The sequence below is a fragment of the Gobio gobio genome (assembly GCF_949357685.1).
Source record: "Gobio gobio genome assembly, chromosome: 25".
Classification (NCBI taxonomy): Eukaryota; Metazoa; Chordata; class Actinopteri; order Cypriniformes; family Gobionidae; genus Gobio; species Gobio gobio.
In genome coordinates, this window is record NC_137121.1 from 34,592,945 (window position 1) to 34,619,171 (window position 26,227).

Below are 26,227 nucleotides of genomic sequence, written 5' to 3' on the forward strand. Positions count from 1 at the left end.
CTCGCTCAAATCCTCACGCTTGCCCATTTTTCCTGCTTCTAGCACATCAACTTTGAGGACAAAATGTTCACTTGCTGCCTAATATATCCCACCCACTAACAGGCGCCGTGAGGAAGAGATCATCAGTGTTATTCACTTCACCTGCTGGTGTGTGTGTGTGTGTGTGTGTGTTTATAGTGTTTTTCATACTCAACAAAAAACACAACGGGAAACTGGGAAATGTGGGTAAAAGCTTCTAAAGCAGCTGTGACTTTTATTTTGTACAGGGTCATTTCACATTTATTTTACAGTCTTTATTACAAAAGTATTTACACAAATCAGACTATTATTAATCCACTGAAGATTTGAGGCACAAATGAATGAATTGTGTACATAAAAGCAATCCAAATGCTTCCCTCAGGTTTCCAAGAACAGCACAAACTTAAACCAAATTACGCATTATTATCTGAATCAGTCCAGTGGATCTCTCATTAACACATTTTTAAGTTGAAGAAATACTGTTGAAAGGTGCATCTGTGCAACCAAAAACATAAACATATTCTATATGAACCTGCGGTCATTACGATCACAATAACCAGCTCCAGTAAAGTCAATCAGCAGGAGAGTCTTTGGGAAAGTTGATCAGGAAACAAACGAGCACACAAACGGTCAGTGTTTTCATGCGTAGAAAAAGACGTCCACATGAAAAAGGTACAAAATCAAATTTCACAGTGTAAAACATCAGAAACAATTCTGAAGACGTGCTTCTTTTTGGAGGTTGACAAATGGGCTATAATGTATGAAATCATTCGTTTAAGTGACCAATGGTTGTGTTGTTTGGGATTATGGTTATTTAACAGAAGGCAAATGTGTGTTAAAAGTTACATGAAAAGCTTGGAGGAGTCATCCGTGCCAAATTATCCTGTGAAAATTCATTATGAATGCCATGGGCCAGTAAAAGACAAGCATTAGTACGCTGAATAATAAAGACCTTTAAAACCATTCAAACGCAAACAGAATAAAACGCTGACAACACAAAGCTACAAAACTGACCTATTGACCGCGTCTTGTTTGAATAACCCAATCAACCAGAGTTTAGTCAGGGTAGACGCTCCATTTAATTTGGATCAGAAAACGGTTTTATGAAAATAGGACTTTGTTGAACAGGCTTTCCCCCTATTAAACACAGAATCTACCCTGACATCAGATTCTCCTTTACTGTAGCACAAAACACAGCCACACAGTGGGAAAGGAAACGTTTCCTCACTACATAATCACCAGTACAACTTCAGAACGCGAGATAAATTAAACATAAAGCATGTCTGTTTGCAGTGACAACACTATGGCAAGAGAAACAAGATCATGTGACTAAACGAACAACGCAAGAGTGGACATAAGGATCTTTCCTTGTAACGTCTTCGGAGGCTCTAAAAGCCAGGATGGCGTTGTAAGCCCACGAGACCGCTTTAACGCTCAAGATTGTCCCAGATCGACTTCAAGGCCGCCTCAAACACTAACCAGCCGCGAAATCGTGTGGATCTTTGCCGGCCAAAGACAGAAACTCGAAATTCGCAACCCTAGCATGCTATTAAGCATGTGGCTTCAGCTCCAGACTGAGCCCAACTGTTAGTACGCAACATAGTTTTGTTAAAATCGACAGATCCGTACAAAGTTTTTTTTAAGAAATGCAGCATCCCAAAAGTCAAAAGAAATCCAAACTCATGAAATCTCCCATTTTGAGCCACGCTCTTGTTTAGGAACTTAATTAAAATGATTTTGTCTACGGCAGACGCGTGGATAAAAGATTCACTTGCCAAAATTTAGCTGTAATTCACTGGTGCGGCAATGGCACCATGTATTTTTTCGATGGACAATTGATTGAAATGTTTGATGGGTACATGTATAGTTGCATCTAGCACAAATGTGCATTGATCAGCCCAAAATTCAATGACGGCATGGCTCTCTCACAGACGCATCATGCATTTCAAATTGGCTCAAAATGGGGACGGCTCCTGCCTCTGGATGCGTCTCTCGGCCGCGGCCGCCAGCCTCCTGCGCCGCAGGGTCACTGAATCCGAGTCTTCGTCCTCCATGGAGGGCATGGCGTCATCATTATCAGCGGCAGAAAACACGTCTCCTTCATCTGGTTTCTTGTGAAGATAACGCCTAAAGAGAGAACACAGTGTCATACTAAAACTTAATCGGACCTAAGCCAAACCCTTGGGGCATTCCCATTTATCATTTTTGTGGGTTTGCATAAAGTAAAGGCGACTTTTCACCATCTCTGACAAACGACAGAACAGAAATCATTCATTTCCTCATCCCTCCCTTGCACTTTGTAACAAATCCTTCCCCCGCGGGTCAAAATGAGCACTAAAATTATACTTACATTTTTTTTTTAATGCATTTTTTTTATTCAGGGTTTCTACAGGTTTAAGTCAAATTTAAGACTTTTTAAGACCATTATGAATTAAATTTAAGACCTATATCACGCAATTAAAAAAAACGTACAAAGGAAATACAGAATAACAAAATTACTTGCAAAGCAAAATAATTAATTTATTAGTATAATTAAGCGTTCCAGGCAGGTTTTTGAGCCCGTAAATTACAACTTCAAACCACGACTTTGTAGCGTTCCAGGCAAAGTCACGCCAAACTGCCTGAGCAAAGGAATTGTGGTAGCTAGATGTAAACAAAGAATGGCGGACTGTAAGGTGCTTACTCCTTGATTATTTGAGGGAAAACGGAGGAGAAAAAAAATGGTGTGTAAGGCAAGAGAAGCTGTAATACGTTTTATTTAACATTATTAGTATATTTGTTCCATAAACACAGCATCCATAGGGGCTGCCATTGTTGTTTTGCGGGCTATGTGATGTCAGAACTCGTAACTGGGAGTACATCGATTTAGTACGAGTTCACGGGTGGGAAGTCAGGGGTTTGACTGCCGTTCCAGTGCACTTTCACAGGTAGAAGGTTGGAAAAACACGGGTTACGGGTTGCCTGGATTTTTTTGTGGTGGTGGTCATTTCCAGAAATTTGCATGTTTTTTTCCCCATAATTAGGATGCCACATTTACCATATTATGATGTTATATGCACAACAGTCACACATGACAATAAAAGGTCCAGTGGTGTGCTTTCTAGCTTTAATAATATGATCGCTTAAAGTGGACAATATGACCAAAATCTTACAAGTACACCACATCAATAAAGCCCCGTTTCCACCGAAATTCCTCGGAACAATTTGTACCAGGAACTTTTTTCCCCCCAGGCCTGCTGCTGTCTGCGTTTCCACTGCGGTCTGAAGTACCGTGAAGATGAGGCACATTAGTCCGGTGATGTAGGACTGCGCGCGGCTGCTCCTCCCAGTCAGCGATGGACATTAATCATTTTTGTGCGACACTGTCTGCAACAATAACAAGTATGCAAGCTGAGCTGCTTTTGCTGGTTGTGTATTGTTTTACTAAAGAGGTAATTAACAAAATGGCGGAAAAGAGACGAGCATTGATACTAAAGCGTATTCTGAAAGCTCGTAAAGCTAGATTTAAAATAAGACAACGTATGTTATTATCAGCTATTACGGACATTGACCGTGCGATTGCTGAGACGAACGCGCGCCATCAGACAGAAAGAGAAAGACTGATTGAACGCAGAACGAACCTTGCAAAAGACTTTTAAAAATGCCAATTTGAACTAAAAAGCTGCGTGAGCTCAACCGATCAACATCTTCAGCGCCCAAGTCCCACCCCCCGAAAGTTCCTGAACTTTGAAAAAGTACCACCTCGGGAGCAGGGCCGTTTGGAGGGGGAAATATTTACCCGGAACTTCATTTAGACCCCGGTTCCTGCGGTCGAAACACACAGAGTACCAGCCCAAAGATCCTAGTTCCTGGGGAAAGTTCCTGTGGTGGAAACGCGGCTTAAATAATTGCTTAATGTAAGTAAAAAGTTCTCAAAGTAGCCATGAAAAGGGTGTGTATTTGTGTGAATTTAATCGTATTTGTGTGTAATGTGCGTATTTAATCGTTCAGGGGCAATAAGCCGAGATACAATCCGAAAGAGACTCACTGCAAAAAATGCTTTTCTTACTTAGTATTTTTGTCTTGTTTACATTAAGATGGGGTAAGCAAAATAATCTTGTTTTCTGTTTGAATTAAAAGGAACACTCCACTTTTTTTGAAAATAGGCTCATTTTACAAGTCCCCTAGAGTTAAATAGTTGAGTTTTACCGTTTTTGAATCCATTCAGCTGATCTTTGTATCTGGCGGTAGCACTTTTAGCATAGCTTAGCATACATCATTGATTCTAATCAGTCCATTAGCATCTCATTCAAAAAAATAACCAAAGACACTTTCAATATATTTCCTATTTAAAACTTGACTCTTCTACAGTTACATCGTGTGCTAAGACCAACTGAAAATGAAAAGTTGTGATTTTCTACACCTATATGGCTAGGAACTACTTTCTCATTCCTGCGTAATACTTTCTGTAATATCATTGCGCCGCTGCAGCCATGGTACGACCGCGAAGATCCGCGACTATTACGCAGGAATGAGAAAGTAGTTCCTAGCCATATAGGTGTAGAAAATCACAACTTTTCATTTTCAGTTGGTCTTAGCACACGATGTAACTGTAGAAGAGTCAAGTTTTAAATAGGAAAAATATTGAAAGTGTCTTAGATCATTGATTCAGTCCATTAGCATCTCATTCAAAAAATGACCAATGCTAAGCTATGCTAAAAGTGCTACCGCCAGATACAAAGATCAGCTGAATGGATTCAAAAACGGTAAAACTCAACTATTTAACTCTAGGGGACTTGTAAAATGAGCCTATTTTCAAAAAAAGTGGAGTGTTCCTTTAAAATTATTTTGCTTACCCCATTGGCAGATTATTTTGCTTATTTTAAGCAAAAACTCCCTTAATTTTGAGTCATTTTCACCCAAAACAAGACAAAAACTTGTGCTTGTCTGTTAAATGCTTCTTAATGTAAGATTTTTTAGATATTTGGACTGAAAACAAGACAAAAATGGCACACGCCATTTACATTTACGCATTTAGCAGACGATTTTATCCAAAGCGACTTACAACTGAGGAGTACAGGAAGCGATCCATCATGAGGAGGCAGCAAAACACAGAAAGTGCCTGAAGTACTAAGTTTTGGACATCGCACAGAGCATCACACAGGGAAGAAGTAGAGGAAAATAGAAGGAACATAGCTGATTGGCTGCCATATAAGATGCATGTTGGTCCCATTTGTAGTTGTAATACAGCAAACTATAGTTGCATGCGCACACACACTCTAAAGCGCTGCGGGAGCATTTCAACGAGAAATAGAGGTAGCGTTACACAGATGTAGGAAAATTAAGACCTGTTTCAAATGACTTAAGACCTAGAACTCAATACTTCAGCGAATTTAAGACTTTTTAAGGCTTAAAATATTGATTTTGAAATTGTAGACTTTTTAAGACCTCTCGGAAACCCTGTTATTTTTATTTACATTTAAATTACTAATAATATTAATAATAATTTAAGCACATTCTTTCAACTTAAATTCAAAATAACTCGCAATTTCATGAAGAACCCTCTTAATTCAGCTCAAAATATCTTACATTGGGTGTCTTTGAACTAATCTTTAATATGACTCGGGAACAACGAAGCGATTGGTTCATTCTGTGTTGACCGCGCATGCACTACATGCCATCGGCTCTGTTCAGGATCTTCTGCATTCAGCCTATGGGGCTGCGAGTTGGTGAACGAATGACTCGAACCTGAAGACTCGAGAGGCGAACTAATCTTTCCAGGGAACAGACGTGATTAAATGTGAAGGACAAAAAGAAAGAACGACTCGGATTCAGAGCTGAGGTGAACTAACAGACTCTGCATAGCCTGAAGACCCAGCGAAGCAATTAATGAGTCATTGCTTTCTTAAAGTCTGGCTTTGGCTGCATTAGCTCATCATTTATTATTTATTCTAAATGTGATCAATGTTTGCATAAGTACTAGATGTGTTGGGGAAATTAACATGTGACATTTTAATTAGATTCTGCTGAAATGAACAAAATGACTTGAAAAAAGATTTGTTCATTTTGCTGAACGAGATTCAAAGATCCGAGACTCATATTCTGACTAGAATCTGAGTATGACAACGTCAGGCTAGAAAAATCCTCTTGTGGAAAAATAATAATATAACATTACAGTTCATGACTCTTGCCACAAGATGGCCTATAGCTCTAAAGGGAGCGGATGAGCTGTTCCTCTGGGCCCTAAAGTCAAAATTTCAACAACAAAACTCCTCGAATCCAGTCAATTTTTTTTGTGTATTCGTGGTTCAAGTATGACAAAAGTCCAGGGGTCTTGGACTCTCCGATGAACATTTTTTTTTTATTGAAAACAAAAAATGACCCGAAGGAATGGAGAGTGGTATGAAAGCATGGAGCTCCGACCATATGGATATGCGAATTTTCGTATCCAAAAGGAGCATTAGTCACGCTAATATAAGTAACTGTTTTGCAGGTAGACTCAGTGCTCGAAGTGGGGCGGTACTCTACACCTCTACATTTGACTCTTAAGCACACCTGCACCTTTTCTTGCGTACCGCTACTTCTCGCCTTTATAACCGACGCCCAAATGTTTAATTAAGTGGCGTGCGGATCACTGTAGGTGCATTCACCATCACGCTCCAAAAGTGCTAAGCCTTGTTTACACTTTCGCCTGGCTCCGCGCGCGCCTCGTCCGCTTGGCACAACGGCAAAAGAAATGCGGTCTCGCGCTCTCAATGTGCACGATCGCCCACTCCAAGATGACGTAATTTTTGTCGCGCGCACCCTCATGCTCATGCGGACACATCGAGTACAAATAAAGATTTGCACGAGCCGTTCCTATGCCACGCTGATGATAAAATGTGCGTCCAATTAGAATTCTATTGGGAATGTAGCAAAACACTACGGAGAAAGTCGAACATGAGCTAAAACAGCCACTAAAACGACTGATGAAAAGAGGGGAAGCATCATCCTGCACGCTTTTTAAACTCATGATGACCACATTTACTAGAGTTTATCAAGTTCTGTTGTATTTACTGTGGTACATTTTGACTAGTTGTAGATTGTATAATAGATAATCAGTTAAGGGAATAGAGTTTTCACTAAAGATGTATAACACCTTTGGCATGCTGTAGCTAGAGTTTCTAACGGTGTTATTTGATTAGAAAGTTCACATTGGCCTGCATGGTAATGAGGAGCCGTCAATGGTCTTGCTTTGTAAATAAATACGTATTGTAACAAATGATATAGTTAAACAATTACAAGAACTATATGTTAGGTTTAAGGCTGAGTACAAGTTAGAAAGAGCTTTGAAATATGGACCTTCTTGAATAATTGACTAAACAATCCCCCATAACCACGCCCCCAACAAAGCCCCGCCCCCTCTGGTGAGTACCCACACTTTATTTTTTCCACTTCCAGCACTGGGTAGACTGTATATGATATATATATATATATATATATATGATGTACTCTTATCAAGTGAGAACTGACAATATTTTCCCACTAAAACATTATTTTGCAAAAACTACTTCTGCAAAATGGTTTGTTTTGTGTGGATATGTTCATAAATTCATTTTATCATGCTGAATAGGCAGAAGGTAACAGCTGCTTCATGATCAATTTGATAGTTTTGTGTGACTGTCACTAGGGGGCGAAATGCACAAATTGTGTGCGGATGTCAGAGATAGTGAAAATGTGGCTTAATAGATTCATGCAAATCAGAGCAAACCAGCACAAGCCGTTCAGCTCAGAAATAGGGAGGCTCACCTGCGAGCTCTTAGGAGTAGCTCCTCCTTCCTCTGCATGAGCATCCTCTGTCTTTCATCTGCGGACTTGGAAAAGCGGCTCCCCCGAACCTCAAAGTCCTCTGGGGCAGCGACCTCTGAACTGCTGCCGGCCCCCCCTGACTCTTCAAGAGCAGCGTTTCCCGGTACGGGTGTACGCTCCACAGACTGGAGGACAGAAACATGCTTTTAAAATGGTACGGTTTATTTTGTTTTTCTATATATAAAATGTTTTTTTGCCACTTTTACTTTTAGTTCACAGGCCAGCAAAAACGGCAGGAAAATGGAAGGAGAATGGACCAGGACATGATGCAAAACGGCTCCCACACATTGGGTCACAAGTCAAATTAATTTGTGTAAATCGTGTGTAAAGGAGGAGAATTTTCCGTTTCATGAAAGTGGTCATATTTTCTAAACATAAGTTAGCACAAAATCAAATGCAAGGTGTTCTTTTAGGGAATCAGATAACACTACTTACCATAATAATGTATAATAACAAAATGAATGAACCAACCAATAAGCTAAATGTGAAAATTATTACGGATCTGAACAATTTATGAACGTCTCAAATTCATTAACATGCACACATTTAACCAAACCTGAGGTTACAAAGCGTTTGTGAATAAACAAGTAAACTAAAAACGGATCGCCGTGAAAACTCTCCTCCAGATTCAAGGCCAAATAAGTAGGGCCCTATGATTTCCGCATTCACGGAATCGGCATATTAACGCGGAATCTAGAGTTAACGAGGAATTTTACATATTTGGAATGAAATGCTGTTTTGTGTGGGAGAAATACGCATGTCTGGGGAAAATGCAGACCAGGAGAAGCAAATCTGAATTTCATTTCATCCACTAATATCCACCTTTACCCTCACCTGTGTTGGGAAAGGCACCTGTATCCTGCCCTCCAGGATGTTATCAGTGGTGACCTCTACAGAACGAGTGAGCTGCAGATCCTGCAGGACCAGATGATAAGGGACTTGTGGAAACATTTCCTGGATCTGATGGGCCTGTGAAATCCAAGGAAAACCAGGTTTATAACATGGAAACAGATGAGACCGTTTGTGAAAGTTGACTGTTCATAGATAGTCTATTTCAAGGGGGTAGACTAGTCGAATATTGGTCGCGAAATTTCCGTTTAACCGTTAATGAAATGAGTCTTTGTGCACATCCCTAGTTGGACGCCACCTTAAGGACTCACCATGGCATTGAGCTGCGAGTTGTTGGCCTGTGCGATCCCCAGGATGTTGGTGGTGTGCATGACCTCCACAGAAAAACTTGGCAGCCAGCTGGCAATGCGGGACCCTGAGGGTGAATGAGCATAGATTAATATACATCATATGATGATTTAACCCTTAATCGTCCCTCAAGTAGGGTTTACGTTTGAGTCCCTTGGGGTCAGATAGACCCCAAACTTTTACAGAGCGATTGCATAAGGAAATATACTTTTTTTACATGGAAAACTATATATCATTTTTTTATTTACTTCTCAACTATACATTTATGCTGTGTTTTTGTGGGTATTTGGTAGTTTTTGACCTATTTACTGCACAAATACTTAACTATGTCATAAATTGGCTCATTAAAAATAATTTTTTTATGAAAAAAATCACTTGAATGATGATCTTAAATAAATATAAATAGTTTTTGGACATTGCTCTATGTGTTAGGGATAGAATACCGCCATCTGTAGGTTTGTGGAAAAACTTTAGGAATTATAGTTAAAGAGAGAGAGAGAGTGCAATGACCACATTATCCTTAAATAAATAAATTAAATAAATACACTTTATAAGTTATGCAAAAGTTAAGCTGCCTTTCATCTTTCTTTTATTTGCCCTTTTCCCACTCTTTCTCATGATTGTTCCATGTTGCATTTGTGGTCTAGTATTAGTCCTTCATTTATGTATGGAATTTTTTCAGATTTATGCCAGTTTTGTTGATTTTATTTGCCAGTTTCTATAAAAATGCTCTCTGTTGCAGTCACACACATGTGTGTGTTTGTGTGTGTGTGTGTGTGTGTGTGTGTGTATGAGACAGAAAGTTCGTTCCACTTTGTGTTTATGCTCTAGGACCAGATCTTGATATAAATGTAGACATTTTCCGATTTATACTGGATTTAGTTGATTTTTTTTTACAAACAAAGTGAAAAAAAAAAGCATTTTTTACATTTTCCCATTCATTGCCAAAATAAAAAAAAAATGCTCCAGACACCTGTGTTTGTGTTTGTGTGTGTGTGTGTGTGTGTGTGTGTGTGTTTGTGTTTGTGTGTGTGTGTGTGTGTGTGTGTGAGTGAACATGCTTGTTCCATTTTGCATTTGTGCTCTAGTATTAGTACTTCATTTATGTATGAAAATCTTTCAGTTTTATGCCAGTTTTGTTGATTTTATTTGCCAATTTCAATAAAAATACTCTGTTGCAGTCACACACGTGTGTGTTTGTGTGTGTGTGTGTGTGTGTGTGTATGAGAAAGTTCGTTCTACTTTGTGTTTATGCTCTAGGACCAGACCTTGATATAAATGTGGAAATTTTCAGATTTATACTGGATTTAGTTAATTTTTTTTGACAAAAAAAGTGAAAATTCATCAGTGAATCAGTCCTGAGTGCATCATCCGTTTTAACAGGCTTTTTTGTGTAGACTTCAGTATGTAAATCACCTCTGCTGTGATTGGCTAACCTCTGCTCGTTGTTGTTTATCAGGGCGGATCAACTTGCTCACGACTGAATAGTCTTTATGCAATAGATGATACGCGTATGGCATTTCTACAGCTGACTTTCAGTAAATGGTGTGGATTCTGCATGCATATGAAAGGAAAGGCCTCACCATCAAAGTGGAAGAAGTGGTTATGCTGGTTGAGGTGTGGTCGGGCCTCGGTTCCTGGCCCAGGAGGCATGTTATCATCATGCGGCTCCCTCTGGCCCTCCTCTCGCTCTCTCCCGCCTTCGTTGATGTTCAGTGACATACGGCACGTGGGACAGGAAGTGTCCTGCTCCAGCCAAGAGCGCAGACAGGAACTGGACATAAACAATAAATAGTCACATTACCAACGTTTCAACTATTAGAACACAAGAGTGTTGACAACATCTGGTTATTGCTCACTTATGGAAAAGGTGTCCACAAGGCAGCTTGCGTGCTGATGTCATTGAATCCCAGCAGATGGCACAATCATCGTTATTGGCCACCAGCTCTTCAGGCGTTGCCACAGCAAACCTGCACACAAGGAGAGGTGTTCATGTCAACACACAAGGTCTGGTTTTCATCAGTTAATGCAGCCGTCTGATTCATAATACACATCCAATAACACATTCAAATATATGATACACACGAAGACTATCTGTTGAGTTGATGCTGTATTGCAAAACACTTGTGCTACTATTGGTGCTGTAAGGTTAGGGACAGGTTTGGTAGGAGGTTTAAGGGTGGGTTAAGTTATTATTGAAGAGTACAGTAAAAATATGTGCAACAAAGAGTAAAGCGAAGAGGTGGTTACAACTGGATAGCTTTGATATCGGTTATTTGATTACTAAATGTATGCTTCTTTCATTTTAAATTCTTAAATTAGAAATAACTATAGGGCTGTTAATCAAATGAATTCACTTACACTGAAAAATTACAACTGCATTAAATAAAATGTTATGAGATTGTTTTAAAACGGTACTGAATATACAAAAAAGGAATGTTGGAAAGAACAATACTTTGAAACCAATTCATTCAAATTATTTGTTCAAGCTGATTGATTCCAGAATGAGGCAGTTGTTTATGAATGGGTCGTTGAATCTTTGACTCAACTGATTCATTCCAAACTCTGAATCATTTAGTAATGAAACATGGCTGTCAGATGGGCTATGGTTCTGCGGTGGTCTTAGTTTGGAACCATTTTCACAGCTGAAATAGAACAAAAACAGTCTATATTGCGTCTAAAATGTAAGTGACTTCATATTAAAGGGTTAGTTCACCCAAAAAGTAAAATTCTGTTATTAATTCTTCACCCTCATGTCGTTCGACACCCGTAAGACCTCCGTTCATCTTCAGACACAAATGAAGATATTTCTGTTGAAATCTGATGGCTCAGAAAGGCCTCCATTGGCACAATGGTCTTTACACTCTCAAGACCCATAAAAGCTACTAAAGACGTCGTTACAAAGTCCATCTCACTACAGTGGTTCTAAAATAACTTTATGAAGCGACGAGAATAGGTTTTGTGCGCAAGAAAACCCTAAATAACAACTTATATAGTGATGATCGATTTCAAAACACAGCATCATGAAGCTTCGAAGCGTTATGAATCAGCGAGTCGATTCAGCAGTTTGGATACAAGTCGTTATTTAGGGGGTTTTTTTGCGCACAAAAACTTCTCGTCACTTCATAAAGTTATTGTAGAACCACTGTAGTGAGATGGACTTTGTAACGACGTCTTTAGTAGCTTTTAAGGGTCTTGAGAGTGAACCGTGCATTGAGCCAATGGAGGCCTTTCAGAGCAATCAGATTTCAACTAAAATATCTTCATTTGTGTCTGAAGATGAACGGAGGTCTTACGGGTGTCGAACGACATGAGGGTGAGGAATTAATGACAGAATTTTCATTTTTTTGGGTGAACTAACCCTTTAAAAACTTGCTTATTGAACTATATGAAATCAGGGTCACATTTTCAATCGTGATGGTTTTCAGCACACACATCACATGTTATAAATGTAAAAACCATCCACATTTTGCATTTTTACCACAGTATGTTAACTGAGTTTCTTTGTGTGTGCTGCGCTGATTTGTTTTCATTTGTGTGCAAGCCTCAACAGCGCAACCTTGTCAGTACATTGTGCATTATCATCAGTCGCTACTTACACTACATGTAATAAAATCAGAGTCATTCTCTGTGATTTTGGCGATTTCCCAGTTATTTTTTTATTTATTGACGTTTTAAATCGGGCTAATCGACAGGTCGGGCAAGTAAAAATGTTTCACTTGCCCCTTCAAAAAAAATCCACTCGTCCTGGACAAGCCTTACTGTGCGTTCACACCATATGCGACTTGCGCAAATAAATAATGCTATTCGCGCATAGTTGGACGTTTGAACATTGCGTTTACTTGCTTCATTCACGTGTGAAATTCACTTCACAACAGACGCAAATTTGCGTCATAGGAGGGGCTTCTGCCAGCCGCCTCGTCTCGTTGCGAAATGGCTGACATGGATTGTTTTAAAATACGGCAAATAAGCTCATTTTGCCAGCTTTAACTAGCTTGTAGTCTCAAAAGGGTGGGTTAGGTGTCCCAAAAAAGTGTCCCAATCACCCTGAATTCACCCTTGTATAGCTCAAATTGAGTAAAGAGCATTTTTTACAACTTGCCAGATTGTCCGACCTCCTCACTCACTTTCTTCAAAGCAAGATCCTTTTGTATTCCTGTTTCTATAAAGTATGAAGATGTATCGTACAGCTCCGGGTATCCACATATGATTTTGTCCTCATTGTTGTCACTACTAGAGCAAGTTCCTGATTGGTTAACGCTTCATTTGCGCTGCAGAATGTCTATTCGCATCTTTGCATTGACTTAACATGTAAATCACTCGCGCAAAACGCTTCAATCGCGTCTGGTGTGAACACACCATTAATGTCGGGCCCCACTCATGCAAACTTCTGGTCGCCAACCCTAAGCTTTGCCCATCATGCCACAAGTCATCTACTTTATCATCCTAACTTCGATGTTGAGCAATATAATTGAATGCCTGTAGAAATGCATCTTTGATTTAGTCTGAAAAGCATTAGGCTCCTCACCTGGACTCCATATTGTCAATAACACGCAAGTAGTTTTTGTGGCGGCGAATTCGTCGCTGCACCTCGTGGAAGAGATACCGCAGCTGCATAAAGATCACAAGACTAGCCATGGACAACCAGATGTTTCCAAAGAGCTGCAAGGGAGTGAAAAACAAGAATACATGATCATAAAGACACGTTGAACTATTCAAAACCCCACATCTGAAGATCAAACACAGGCGTGAGAAGAGAAAGAAATCATGTGCGCCACTGGTATTTACTTGAGGAACGCAGGTTAAATCAAGGACATAATTGCAAGCAGCTTCTGACTGATCAGGGAACATTATGTTAGACCGTCTCAGGACTCTAAGAGTCCAATGAATCCAATCAGACCATATACATCAATCACTATGAGCCAGTCACACACATCACTCATTCCAGTAACCCTGCTTGCTCTCACCAGCATATGGATGTGATGCATCAGGTCCAGGGAGAGGATGGCTAACTCCATGATGAAGTCGGTGTAGTAGATGTATGAGCTCTTGTTCTCCCAGGTGCCCTCGTGGTTCAGGTCCCACAGGTGAATGGAATACCTGTAAGTATCAGATCAAGACCTTCAGATTTCATGCTTCTGCTACCTAACATTGAGCAAAGCTGATGGCTTTCTTAACAGAGCACACACACACACACACACACACACACACCGTATGATGACGTGTCCTGTGCGCACGGTCACCAGCAAACACTGCAAGACAGGAGACAAGGCTTGGGGTTACTTCACGTCACCATAATATCAAAATTCCTGTTTTGTTCTTTTTTTAATGGAATATTGCAGTATTTATTTTTTATTATAAATAATTTATTTGTGCACATCATTATTGTTTGTAAAGTGAATGTGCCCTTGTAATATTTAATATTCAATAAAAAAAACAATCGGTGGGACAACCTGTCACTCACATGAGATTCCACAACCATCCAATCAATTCCTCATGGACAAAATCAAGTCCCACCCTACATTTTTTATTGTTTGAAAAGTCATTTCAGTCAGATATATGTCACAGTAGGGGGAGAAAAAGACTATTGCAACTTCCGTTTCAGGCTGACTTTAAGCATGTATTTGTAATGTGTTATGTCAGGAGACAACCAACAAAGAGGGAATCTACTCTTCAGTCTTGGCATTCTTACCTCGGCTGCCATGAAAGCGACAGTGTGCATGCCATGAAGATGTCCGACTAGAGCGCAGAGCACGGCGAGACCACCACAGCACGTCAAAACTGACACCAGCAGCGCCAACACTCGCACGTGACTGCTCATCGGGGTCGTGGGAGAAAACGAGAGCTGGCAGAAGAGGAAAGAACACAACATATACATGAGTCAAAGGGTCAGAAGAGGTGAAGGAAGAAGGGAATGGTGGAGGAATGAGAGAAGGTACAGACATAAGAAAGGAAATAAATAAGAAGGAAAGGAAAGGAAGGAAACATGAAGGAAGCAAGAAAAAGAAAGGAATAACTTAATATAGTAGGTAGGGAGTAAATCTGAATGTAAAAAGAAGGAGGGAAGGAAGTAAAGAGGGAAGTAAATAAGAGCAGCGGAAGGAAGGAATGGAGGAAGAGCAGAGGAAGGAGAGGGAAGAAGGAAGAAAATAAGGAAGAAAGTAAGGAAGTTATGGAGTAAATAAGAATGTGAAAAGAAGGAAACATGAAGGAAGGAAAGAAGGAAGAGAAGGAAGTAGAGAAGTAAATAAGAGCAGCAGAAAAAGAGAGGGAAGAAAGAAGGAAGAAAGTAAGGGAGTAAAATTAACGTAAAAATGAGGGAAGTAAACATGAGCAGAAGAAGGAATGAAGGAAGAAAAAAAGGAAGAGTGAGTGAATGAAGGGTGGAGGAAGGAAGGAAGAGTGAGTGAATGAATGAAGGGTGGAGGAAGGAAGGAAGAGTGAAGGAAGGAAGGGTGGAGGAAGGAAGGAAGAGTGAGTGAGTGAATGAAGGGTGGAGGAAGGAAGGAAGGAAGAGTGAGTGAATGAAGGGTGGAGGAAGGAAGGAAGAGTGAGTGAATGAATGAAGGGTGGAGGAAGGAAGAGTGAGTGAATGAATGAAGAGTGGAGGAAGGAAGGAAGAGTGAGTGAATGAAGGGTGAAGGAAGGAAGGAAGAGTGAGTGAATGAATGAATGAAGGGTGGAGGAAGGAAGGAAGAGTGAAGGAAGGAAGGGTGGAGGAAGGAAGGAAGAGTGAGTGAATGAATGAAGGGTGGAGGAAGGAAGGAAGAGTGAGTGAATGAATGAAGGGTGGAGGAAGGAAGGAAGGAAGAGTGAGTGAATGAAGGGTGGAGGAAGGAAGGAAGAGTGAGTGAATGAATGAAGGGTGGAGGAAGGAAGGAAGGAAGGAAGGAAGAGTGAGTGAATGAATGAAGAGTGGAGGAAGGAAGGAAGAGTGAGTGAATGAAGGGTGAAGGAAGGAAGGAAGGAAGGAAGGAAGGAAGGAAGGAAGAAAGGAAGAGTGAGTGAAGGAAGGGTAGAGGAAGGAAGGAAGGAAGGAAGAGTGAGTGAAGGAAGGGTAGAGGAAGGAAGGAAGAGTGAGTGAAGGAAAGGTAGAGGAAGGAAGGAAGGAAGGAAGAGTGAGTGAAGGAAAGGTAGAGGAAGGAAGGAAGGAAGGAAGAGTGAGTGAAGGAAGGGTAGAGGAAGGAAGGAAGAGTGAGTGAAGGAAGGGTAGAGGAAGGAAGGAAGGAAGGAAGGAAGGAAGGAAGAGTGAGTGAAGAAAGGGTGGAGGAAGGAAGGAAGAGTGAGTGAAGGAAGGGTAGAGGAAGGAAGGAAGAGTGAGTGAAGGAAGGGTAGAGGAAGGAAGGAAGGAAGGAAGGAAGGAAGAGTGAGTGAAGAAAGGGTGGAGGAAGGAAGGAAGGAAGAGTGAGTGAAGGAAGGAAGGAAGGAAGAAAGAAAGAGTCAGTGAGTGAAGGAAGGAAGGAATGAAGGAAGGAAGGAAGAGTGGAGGAAGGAAGGAATGAAGGAAGGAAGGAAGAGTGGAGGAAGGAAGGAATGAAGGAAGGAAGGAAGAGTGGAGGAAGGAAGGAATGAAGGAAGGAAGGAAGAGTGGAGGAAGGAAGGACACATGAAGGAAGTGGATATGAAAAAAAGAAATTTAAGAAAAATAAATGAAATGAGGAAGAAAAGAAGAAAAGAAGGAAACGGATGAAGCAAGGAAGGAAGTAAATAAGAACATAAAAGGATGGAGGGAAGGAGGGAAGGAAGATAGGCAAGTAATTAGCCCAATTAATATTCACATCCAATTAATATATACATAAATGTCTTATTCTCCAAGAGTGTCGTCTTCTGGATTAAACCGGCGATTAAAGCACATGTGTGTCATAACAGGAGCGGATGAGATGATGTAATGTACAGTAAATGAGCTCATGAAGGTGTGTGTGTGTGTGTGTGTGTCTCGTTCTGCTCACATATTCAAAGCGGTCTTTGCAGAGCTGCACCATCAGATGGAGGAAGATGAGCATGGAGAACCACAGGCACCACAGCACCACCTCCTCCACCCGCTGCACGTTCAGCACGCCGAAGATGAAGATGAACTTGTAGAAGACGAAGTTCCAGAACTTATCCTTCAGATGCTGGACACACACACAAGCAGAAGAGAACCACATCCATTACAACACACGTGCAGAAACACACACCATCTTCTGTTTTAAAGGTCCCATGGCATGGCATTTTTCTATTATTTTATAATGTTTCCTGAGGTGTACTTATATTGTTAGTATGACTTTTACATCATAAAATGTCATAATTTAGAAATAAAAGGCATTTTTTCTATCCTGATGTTTGCCCTGTGGCTGAATGCCCTGCTTCAAGAGGCGTGTCTGCTGTGAGACTTCAGTAAAAACACCCACTGTTGTGATTGGCTGACATCTTTGCATTTTGAATGAGCGGAGGGGGCGTGGTTTAACGAGGTCTACGACGCACGAGATGCTGCCAGAGAGATGGACCTGAGTTCACTTCACATCAGTTCTCAGCACGTCTCAGTTCAGTGAACTGTTTTAGTTACAGCATATACTTCAGGTTATTAGTTTATTTCTAGTCGGAGGGACTGTCACTCATGTCAGAAAGTTAGTAACTTTAGTAAATTATGGATCAGCGCTGACTGGAGACGCGAACCGTTTAGAACGATTCAGTGAACTGGTTCGGTTCACTAAAAAGAACAGGTTCAAAAGAAAGATCGTTCGCGAACCGGACATCACTAATGTATCAGAGACTGAGCTCAGCGATTGCTAACAAAGTTATTTATAATAACTACTGAGTTATGAGAGCGCTGTCTGTCAGCGCGAGTTTATTGTGTGTGTATCTGAGAGTTCTGAATAAACACGAGTCCCAGTCACACCGAGTCCGTCTTCATCATTATTCTACCAACTTTGTAACACATGCAAAGTACCATTACAGCTGTCGAGATGAACGAGTTATGAGTAAGTGTTGATTATAGCATTATTTTTAAAATAAAATAAAAGCGTCAGTGACGCGCGTTGAGTACACAGCGCAAACAAAGACACAACAGCAGTAATCGAATGTAATCCAGTTTATTGTGGGCTAGGCAGGCTAGCCCGGATACGCTCACGCTAACCCCCTTCTGCTTAATCTCTGGCCGCGTTTGGCGCCTCCGCTGTGGGCCAGATGCAGTACTGGGGGTCGGGGATGTTGGAGGCCGACCGGACAGTGCAGCCCGAGCTTCGGCGTGCATGAGGTTTATCTCTAAAGAGATGTGAGTCTGCCGATGTTGAGCAGAAACTCTCGACTGTATGCACATTGTAGAACCGATAGACGCGACGAGGACGTACAAAAACACTGACTCACAAGATAGAAAACACGAAAACACCGTTCTGTCTGGAGAGAGAGAGCTGCGTGCACGAATAATAAATAATTAGCTACACATAAGAAATCACTGATCACAGATCAGAAGGAACTGAAAAAAGACTTCTGTTTTCATTTGTACATCCAAACACTGAGAAACTGCAGCGTTCACTCGTTCACAAGCAATGATCTCTCGAGCGTTTGCATGGGCGTGGCAGATTCTCTGGGCGGAGGAAAGGGAGGTAACCGTTCCTGCTTGGACGTCAAACCAGGAGACTTCAGGATTGGCTCGTCTGGCCTGTCATTTTCTCAAAGGCAGAGAAAGACAGCCAGAACTCGGGTTTACACTGATCAACATTTCTATCCACTCGGGGACAATATTCAGGCTAGTTGAACTCATATTAATGTTGAAAAACCTCATAAAATGAAAATTTCATGCCATGGGACCTTTAACATCTCTTTTTATCACCAAGGCTAGATTTATTTGATAAAAAAAATACAGTAAAAATAGTAATATTGTGAATTATTCTTTTAATTTATAATAACCGTTTTCTGTGTGAATATTTAGTAAAGTGTAATTTATTTCTGTGATCAAAGCTGCATTTATCATCATTACTCCAGTCTTCACATGATCCTCAAGAAACACTTATGATTATTATCAATGTTGAAAACAGTTGCTGCTTAATATATTTTGTGTGGAATCAGATTATTTTATGAATACAAGTTTCAAAAGATCAACATTTATTTGAAAGAGAACTTCTGCGACACCATCAGTCTCCACTGTAACTTTTCTTATATGTCTGTAACTGTGGATAATTCTTATGTATATTTGAATACACACACATACATGTATACATTTATGAAAAATGTGTTATATTTATATATAAAAAAAAATTATATTTAATATGAAGGATATAAATATATATATATATATATATATATACACATTTTATACATGCACATAGTTCTTAAATATATGCATGTATGTGTGTGTGTGTAATCATATATATATATATATATATATACACATACACACACATTATGTAAACACATTTTTATTTTGGATGCTTAATAGACGATTAATTAATGTAATAATAAATAAATAAATAAATAAAGTAAATATAACAATATTTTTAAAAAAAATTACAAAAAATATATATATATTTTTTTATAAAGTCTGTTGGAAGATTTTGAAAAGGGGAGAAATGAAAAGCAAAAAAGAAGCATTAAAAAGTGTTTTTAAAAAAAAAATTATATATATATATATATATTTTTTTTTATTTTATTTTTTTGTATGTTTTTGTGCTGGGGAAAAATTAATTGGGATTAATCGCATCCAAAAATAAAAGGTTGTGTTTACATAATATATGTGTGTGTCCTGTGTAGAATTATTATGTATATATAAATAAACACACATGCATGTATATATTTAAGATATGTATATACTGTATATATAATTTATCTTGTATGTCTTTTTTTTTTTTTTAAATATATACATGTATGTGTGCATTTATATATACATAATAATTCTACACAGGACACACACACGTAAACACAACCTTTTATTTTTGGATGCGATTAATCACGATTAATTTTTCTATATAACTAATATTTATTTATTTATATTTATTAAAAAATTTTTTTTAGGGCTGTCAATTAATTGCATTAATTAATAGTCGGTAGGGGTGTAACGATTCGTTTTAACAACGATTCGATTCGTATCACGATTTGAGGTTGTCGATACGATTCAAGGACGATATTGGTTCATTTAGAACGATACGATCCGAAACGATTCAGTGACTTGAAATCGATTCAGTAACTTTTTAGCCAAAAATTGTGTGACTGAAATAAATATCTGGATACTGGTCATTGCAGGTGAAGTTTCCTAGACTCCTGTTGTTTCTTGTAAGGGAATCAGGTATCAATTAATTATGGATATAAACAAACAAGTAAACAAAAATTAATGGCAAATGCATTCAAATTTTATTTGAATAAAATGCAACCAACAGTTTAGGTTGAATTAACAGGAAGTTAACCTTTTCTGCTCTCATTTTCAATATTCAATACATTTTCAATAAAAGCACAGTAAGTGCAACAACCAACATTTCAACAGTAGGTTAACCTGCTACTTCTGCTTTTGTTTTCCAACATACAAATATTACAATATTAATATAAAAAAATAAAGTGCAACTAACTTCTAACTTCAGGTTTAATTAAAAGTAGGTTTACCTGCTACTTTTGCTGTTGTTTTTCAACATTAAAATAATACAAATACAATATTAATATCAAAAATAAAGTGCAACCAACATTTCTTCAGGTTGAATAAACTGGCTGAACCTGCTACTACAGGGCTCGACATTAGGCCGGTTCACATGCTTGTCCTTCAGACAAGTAAATCTGTCATTCACTTGTCCGAGTAAAACATTTGCTTGTCCGGATTTTTTTTGTAAATATAATCTATTCTGAAGCAATATTCTCACCAGTGTTTAATCAGCTTTGACATATTTAAATAAGCATATTTGTCATATTTGTACCTTTTTATAAAGGGCATTTTTTCATATCTTATAAAATATAGGGTATGCTTCGGCTTTCCTTTTATATTCTTAAATTTGATCAATAAATTAAACTAGAATAAGACACTATAGGCTGTTACCAATCAAATTAAATCATTTACACTGAAAAATTACAACTGCATTAAATAATTTTATGAGATTATTTTAAATATTTTTGAATATACAAATAAGAAATGTTGGGAAGATGAAACTAAACCACCAGTAGGTGGCAGCAGGTGACCGTCTTAATGAGCGATTCATTGAGTCGATTCAGTGAAACGGCTGAATCATTCAAGAATTTGGCGGTCGTTTACGAATAGGCCATTGAATCTTTGATTCAACCGATTCATTAAAACGCTGAATCATTCACTAACACACAATGTTCCTGTGAGATGCGTTACGGTTCTGCTGTGATATTTGTTTGGAACTATTTTCGCTGCTGAAATAGAACAAAAACAGTCCATATTGCTTCTAAAATGTAAGTGACTTAATGTTAAATTGTTTATGGAACTGGCTTATGAAATCAGTGTCATTTTCAGTCGTGATGGTATTCAGGAAAACAACACTCTTGTTAGAGTAATGTTGCTTAACTGTATCATATGTTATAAATATAAAAACTGCACAATTTTAACTGTGTATGTTAACTGAGTTTCTTTGTATGAGCGGCGCTCATTTGTTTTCGTTCTCGAGATGCTGCGTGAGCCTCAACACTTCAGAACACTTCTCTGTGCGTTCACTATGTCACCAGCAGTATTAAAAACTCGCTCTGCTGGCACACTGCTGCCAGTAATGCACAGGTAACATTTAGCAAGGGTTGAAAGTACAGGTAGCTCTTTCTCCTGGTGGCTTGATTATTTCTCGCTCGTTATCTTCTCCTCTGTCATCCGCCATACTATGTTTTGTTTTCTTAGCGCTGCTGCTGGTGCGTGGCGATGATGTCACAGATAGGCAGACTGAATCAAGTAACGTTTAACACCTTTATCATTAAAAGTGCTAAGAAAAAACATCCATATAAAGTCTGACGTGCTTAAATCCAATGCGTCATTTCCTATTATCGATACAATCGATTGATTACCTTTTAAAACGATGTTAGATCGATACATGTCGTCCGGAAGGCCAACTTGCCGAGCACAGATCGATGTAGTTAGATCATAGGAATATAAATCGATACATCGATGTAGTAGATGAATCGTTACACCCCTAATAGTCGGTAATCATTTATATTTATATTTATATTTATATATATATATATATATATGCGACAACACCGGTAATACCGGCAGAGGCTTTTAAATCACTAATTCTATCTAACCGAAAGTAACATGCACACGACCGCTCTGAACTGAAAACGCGCCAGTGCGCACACACCGTGAGTGACAGCTCGTCTGTAAATGCGCGCTCTGTGAGGCCATGGGTGCGTCTCAATCAGCTCCCTAGTTCAGTAGTCAGGGCACTGATCAAGCATTGATCAGTCTATGATTGAGATGCACGCCATAAATGAAAAACAGTTCGTCTGTAAAGCCTTGTTTATACTCGACGCGCCCGCACGAGCGCGAGGGTGCGCGCGGCACAAATAAATGCGCGCAGTCAGCATAGCGCGGAGGCTCACACTGCGGAGCCAGGCGAAAGTGAACAATGCGCGCTCTGTGCGGCCGTGCACATTTTACTTTCGGTTTTGAATTAGCGCCAATTCGGCTGCGGGTTGCTTGAATTGTGGGTTCATTAGCCTATTATTTTTAATGAAAAACACAACAAAAAACAAATGACAAACTCCCTTAAATAGGCGCTTTTACGTTTCGCTTTGAAACCAAATCTTCCGCGATCATCTCCGTCAGCTCCTCACTCTTAAATCTGATGAATGACTCCTGCCGCTGCCGAGACTCACGGTCAGATCCTGCTTTATTAAGCAGACACGTTCAGTTTTTATTTGTATTGTCTGTTCTCTAACTGAACTAAATTATTTTATTACTATAAAAAAATCAAAAAGACGGTGGGCAAGTGATGTAACCGGTGTTGAGTCTGGACACCGGCAACACCGACTATCGTAGCAAGCCTAATTTATATATATATGTGTGTGTGTGTGTGTGTGTGTGTGTGTGGCGGGGGGGGGGGGGTGTTCTAATTTAAAGCATTCAGTACATAGTTTTACAAAGTAAGTACAAAGTAGCGTGTGCAATGTTACTGCTTAGGAAGTTTGAGTTATTTATCCTGTTTAGTTTCTGGTTTGGTGTCGTTGTGCGTACTGTGTGTTGTCTTAAAGGTGCTCAAAGCGATGTCACGCTTTTTAGGCCCAAACATTTTTTTGTGTCACATACAGCAAACATCTCACTATCCGCTAGCTGCCTGTCCCCTGAACACACGGTAAAAAAACACGCAGTCTCTGTAGTCAGCACGAGCTCCACAAACGGCAACAAAAACAAGCTGGGCCAGTCTGGACAACGAAACATAATAAACAGTGCTCCAGCCAATAGCTGACAAGAATGATTTGGGGGTGGAGATTTGGGGTTAGTGCGCGTGCACATGAAGGGGGGGGGGGGGGGGGGGGGGTGTAGAAGAGAGAAGCATAACGAGGGAAGTTCAGAATATATGATTTTGATATGGCCGACACACGACCAAAGAGACGACGTTCTGATGAACAACTTGCAACGAAAAGGGAAAAGGAGAAGGAACACGCAAAGTCCCGAATTTACATCGGAAAAGCCTTCGAAAGGTGGCGAGAACTCCGGGGGCAGAAGGGCATCCAATCAGGAAGCACGGAGGGGAGGGGGAGGAGGGAGGGTCTAGCTAGCCTCTGTTTTGTTTGACAACACTTCGAAGGTCAACAAGAAGTTACTCCACCCAGGATCGCTTAGAGCACCTTTAAGAAAAATTTTTATATTATGAATAATAAACTTGTCTGAATGTGTAAATGCTAGAATGATATCCATTCAACTCTTCAGACATTGGTTTTGACATCGGTCAACTACAGAAGAGTCAAGTTTTAAACGGGAAAAATATCGAAAGTCTTTGGTAATTTTTTGGAGCGAGATGCTAATGGTCTAATCAGATTCAATGATCTATGCTAAGCTATGCTAAAAGTGCCGCCGCCAGACCTGGAGATCGGCTGAATTGATTCGAAAAACGGTAAAAATCAACTGTTTAACTCTAAGGGAGTTGGAAAATTAGCCTATTTTCAAAAATAGTGTTTCTTTAAAAAACAACAACAAAACAACCTTTTCATCGCAGAAAATGTAACTTAAAATGAGTAAAACCATGAGATGACCTATATTTTAATCTATATGGAACTGACAACAGAACTTGCGTTGTGGAGGATGTTTGTTATTAAGGTCTCTCTCATATAAACAACGACGGGCTGTTTTTGTATTGCCTAACACTGATGTTTTATGGGTTGGTGTCCTACCTGTTTCTCGCTGACTCTCAGCGGGCCGAACACAATGCACTGGATCACTTTAGCTATCAGCATGAGGATGCAGCACGCGGTGTTCACCATCACCTGTGGGGAAAGGACAGCTTATTAAAAACGATATCACCCATCAACACTCGAAGAGCATTTGAAAGTGTCACACACCCAGACAAAGAGGCTGTCCGTGATGAGATACAGGAGCACACTGGTGGCCACGCTCCCAAAGTTCTCCAGCTTGATCTCCTCATCCGGAGCGCCGGGAGCGTCTCCTGTCAGAGCAGAGGAGTACTCGGAGTCCCTGACTGTGGTGTAGGCACTTAATATGGTCCCGGCCAGCAGAACCGTGCTCAGGGCGGTGTACGTCTGAAGGCTGGGCCAGGGGAAGCGCTCCAGAAACAGCAGAGGCATCCTGACTGTAGGGTCCACACCAAAACAGGAATCTGCTCCACCAATCCCACTCTGCTTCTTGGGAGTGCAGAAGAAACCAACGTCCTTTTCCAGATGACAGTCAGTCCTCCACAATCACATTTAAACCGCTCTTCAAAACAAGCAATTGTGAGGATTGAGATTCAGAGTGCAAACTGTGTTTATGTGAATACAGGCATTGCTCTGACCATAGGACACGTACACATAACGCAAGGGACTCCACACCTATCTTAAAATACAATATATGTGCAGTCATATATTATGTTTAACCCCCCGAATTAATGGTAAGTGTGTTTAAATCTTACAAAAAAGAGGTTTCCATTTCCAGAACAGATGGTTATTTTACAACATTAGCATGAAAGCTAATTCAGCTACGTAATGATTAAAACAAGACAAACAGTTTGGTAAACTCTTTAAACCCGAGCCCTGGTGCTCGACGAGCTGTCTGACATCTGTTATCTTGAGATAAAACTGTGAAATGTCACCTTTAGATCTGTTTCTCTGGTTGTTTCTGGCAGTTTCTATCCCTCATACCTGTTTCCGCTGCCTTCGCTTCGACGTCACCCTGTGAACTTCCGGTGATTATGTGACGATAGGCGGGGCTTCCCAAGTAAACAAAAAAATGACCCTAACGAAACATGAGCCATGATAACCGCAGATGCAGTCAGAAATAGCACTATTGCTATTATTATTATTATGTTGGTTCTAAAATAGCACTACTTGTTTAGCTCACACAAACCATGGAAACGCGTTATAAATGGGCCTTTTAGAGAATTGATGCTGTCCCATAACCAAATAACTGATTTTAAAAGCATTTAAGTTCCTAAGATAATTCTATTATCTATTAAATCCCACAATGATATTTAGAAATATCCATAAGCTTAATAAAACCATAATTTATTTGGGAAATAAACATATTTACATAAATTGTAATTACATAAACATATTTACATAAATTGTCCCGCATTGTCATGTCCTGCATTTAAGCAAACTTTTTTGGGGTGTTATTCCATAAAAGATAGTTTTTTTATGTGTGTACAGCTGTTCAGAATTAGCTAACCGTGTCATATTCTATGGTAATATTCTGCTAAATAAAACCGGAAACCGAGGGGATGAACGCAGATATGACACGTGATATATTATTGTGTTTCGGTATAGTGACAAATTTGGGGAGAGGAAAAATATTCCCAAACTTTCCGAAAACACAATATGAGAATAGACTGCACAATTACCATATGTGCACCTGGGATATTATATAATTTGCTATTTTTGAAATTTGTTTCCACTTAACCAATTCTGTCGAATGGCCCATAACGGGCTGAATTACAGCATTTAAACATCTTTATGTTTTATTATTATAATTTAAATGTGGAATTAATGAATTTTTATATATATATATAAAAAAATAATGTATTATTTGAAATATTTTCAAACCTTTCAAACAAACAAAAGTTCTAGACCA

General features: G+C 39.5%; 1 protein-coding gene across 2 annotated transcripts; it reads right to left on the reverse strand.

Moving 5' to 3' along the window:
• Window positions 1-220: 220 nt before the first annotated feature.
• amfra (autocrine motility factor receptor a) lies at window positions 221-25,342 on the reverse strand. Of its 2 annotated transcripts, none has more exons than XM_079809786.1 (14): window positions 25,300-25,342; window positions 24,505-24,877; window positions 24,337-24,429; window positions 16,992-17,156; window positions 14,735-14,887; window positions 14,254-14,294; window positions 14,010-14,142; window positions 13,571-13,704; window positions 10,902-11,012; window positions 10,626-10,816; window positions 9,006-9,109; window positions 8,680-8,814; window positions 7,786-7,970; window positions 221-2,145 (listed from the first exon to the last, which is right to left on the reverse strand). In XM_079809786.1, exons 2-14 carry the CDS (start codon window positions 24,745-24,747, stop codon window positions 1,974-1,976), a joined length of 1,860 nt encoding a protein of 619 aa, XP_079665912.1. In that variant the 5' UTR covers window positions 24,748-24,877; window positions 25,300-25,342; the 3' UTR covers window positions 221-1,973. The 2 variants fall into 2 exon arrangements, with proteins under 2 accessions (XP_079665912.1, XP_079665911.1); XM_079809785.1 differs by having other exon boundaries at window positions 25,251-25,342.
• Window positions 25,343-26,227: the final 885 nt, after the last annotated feature.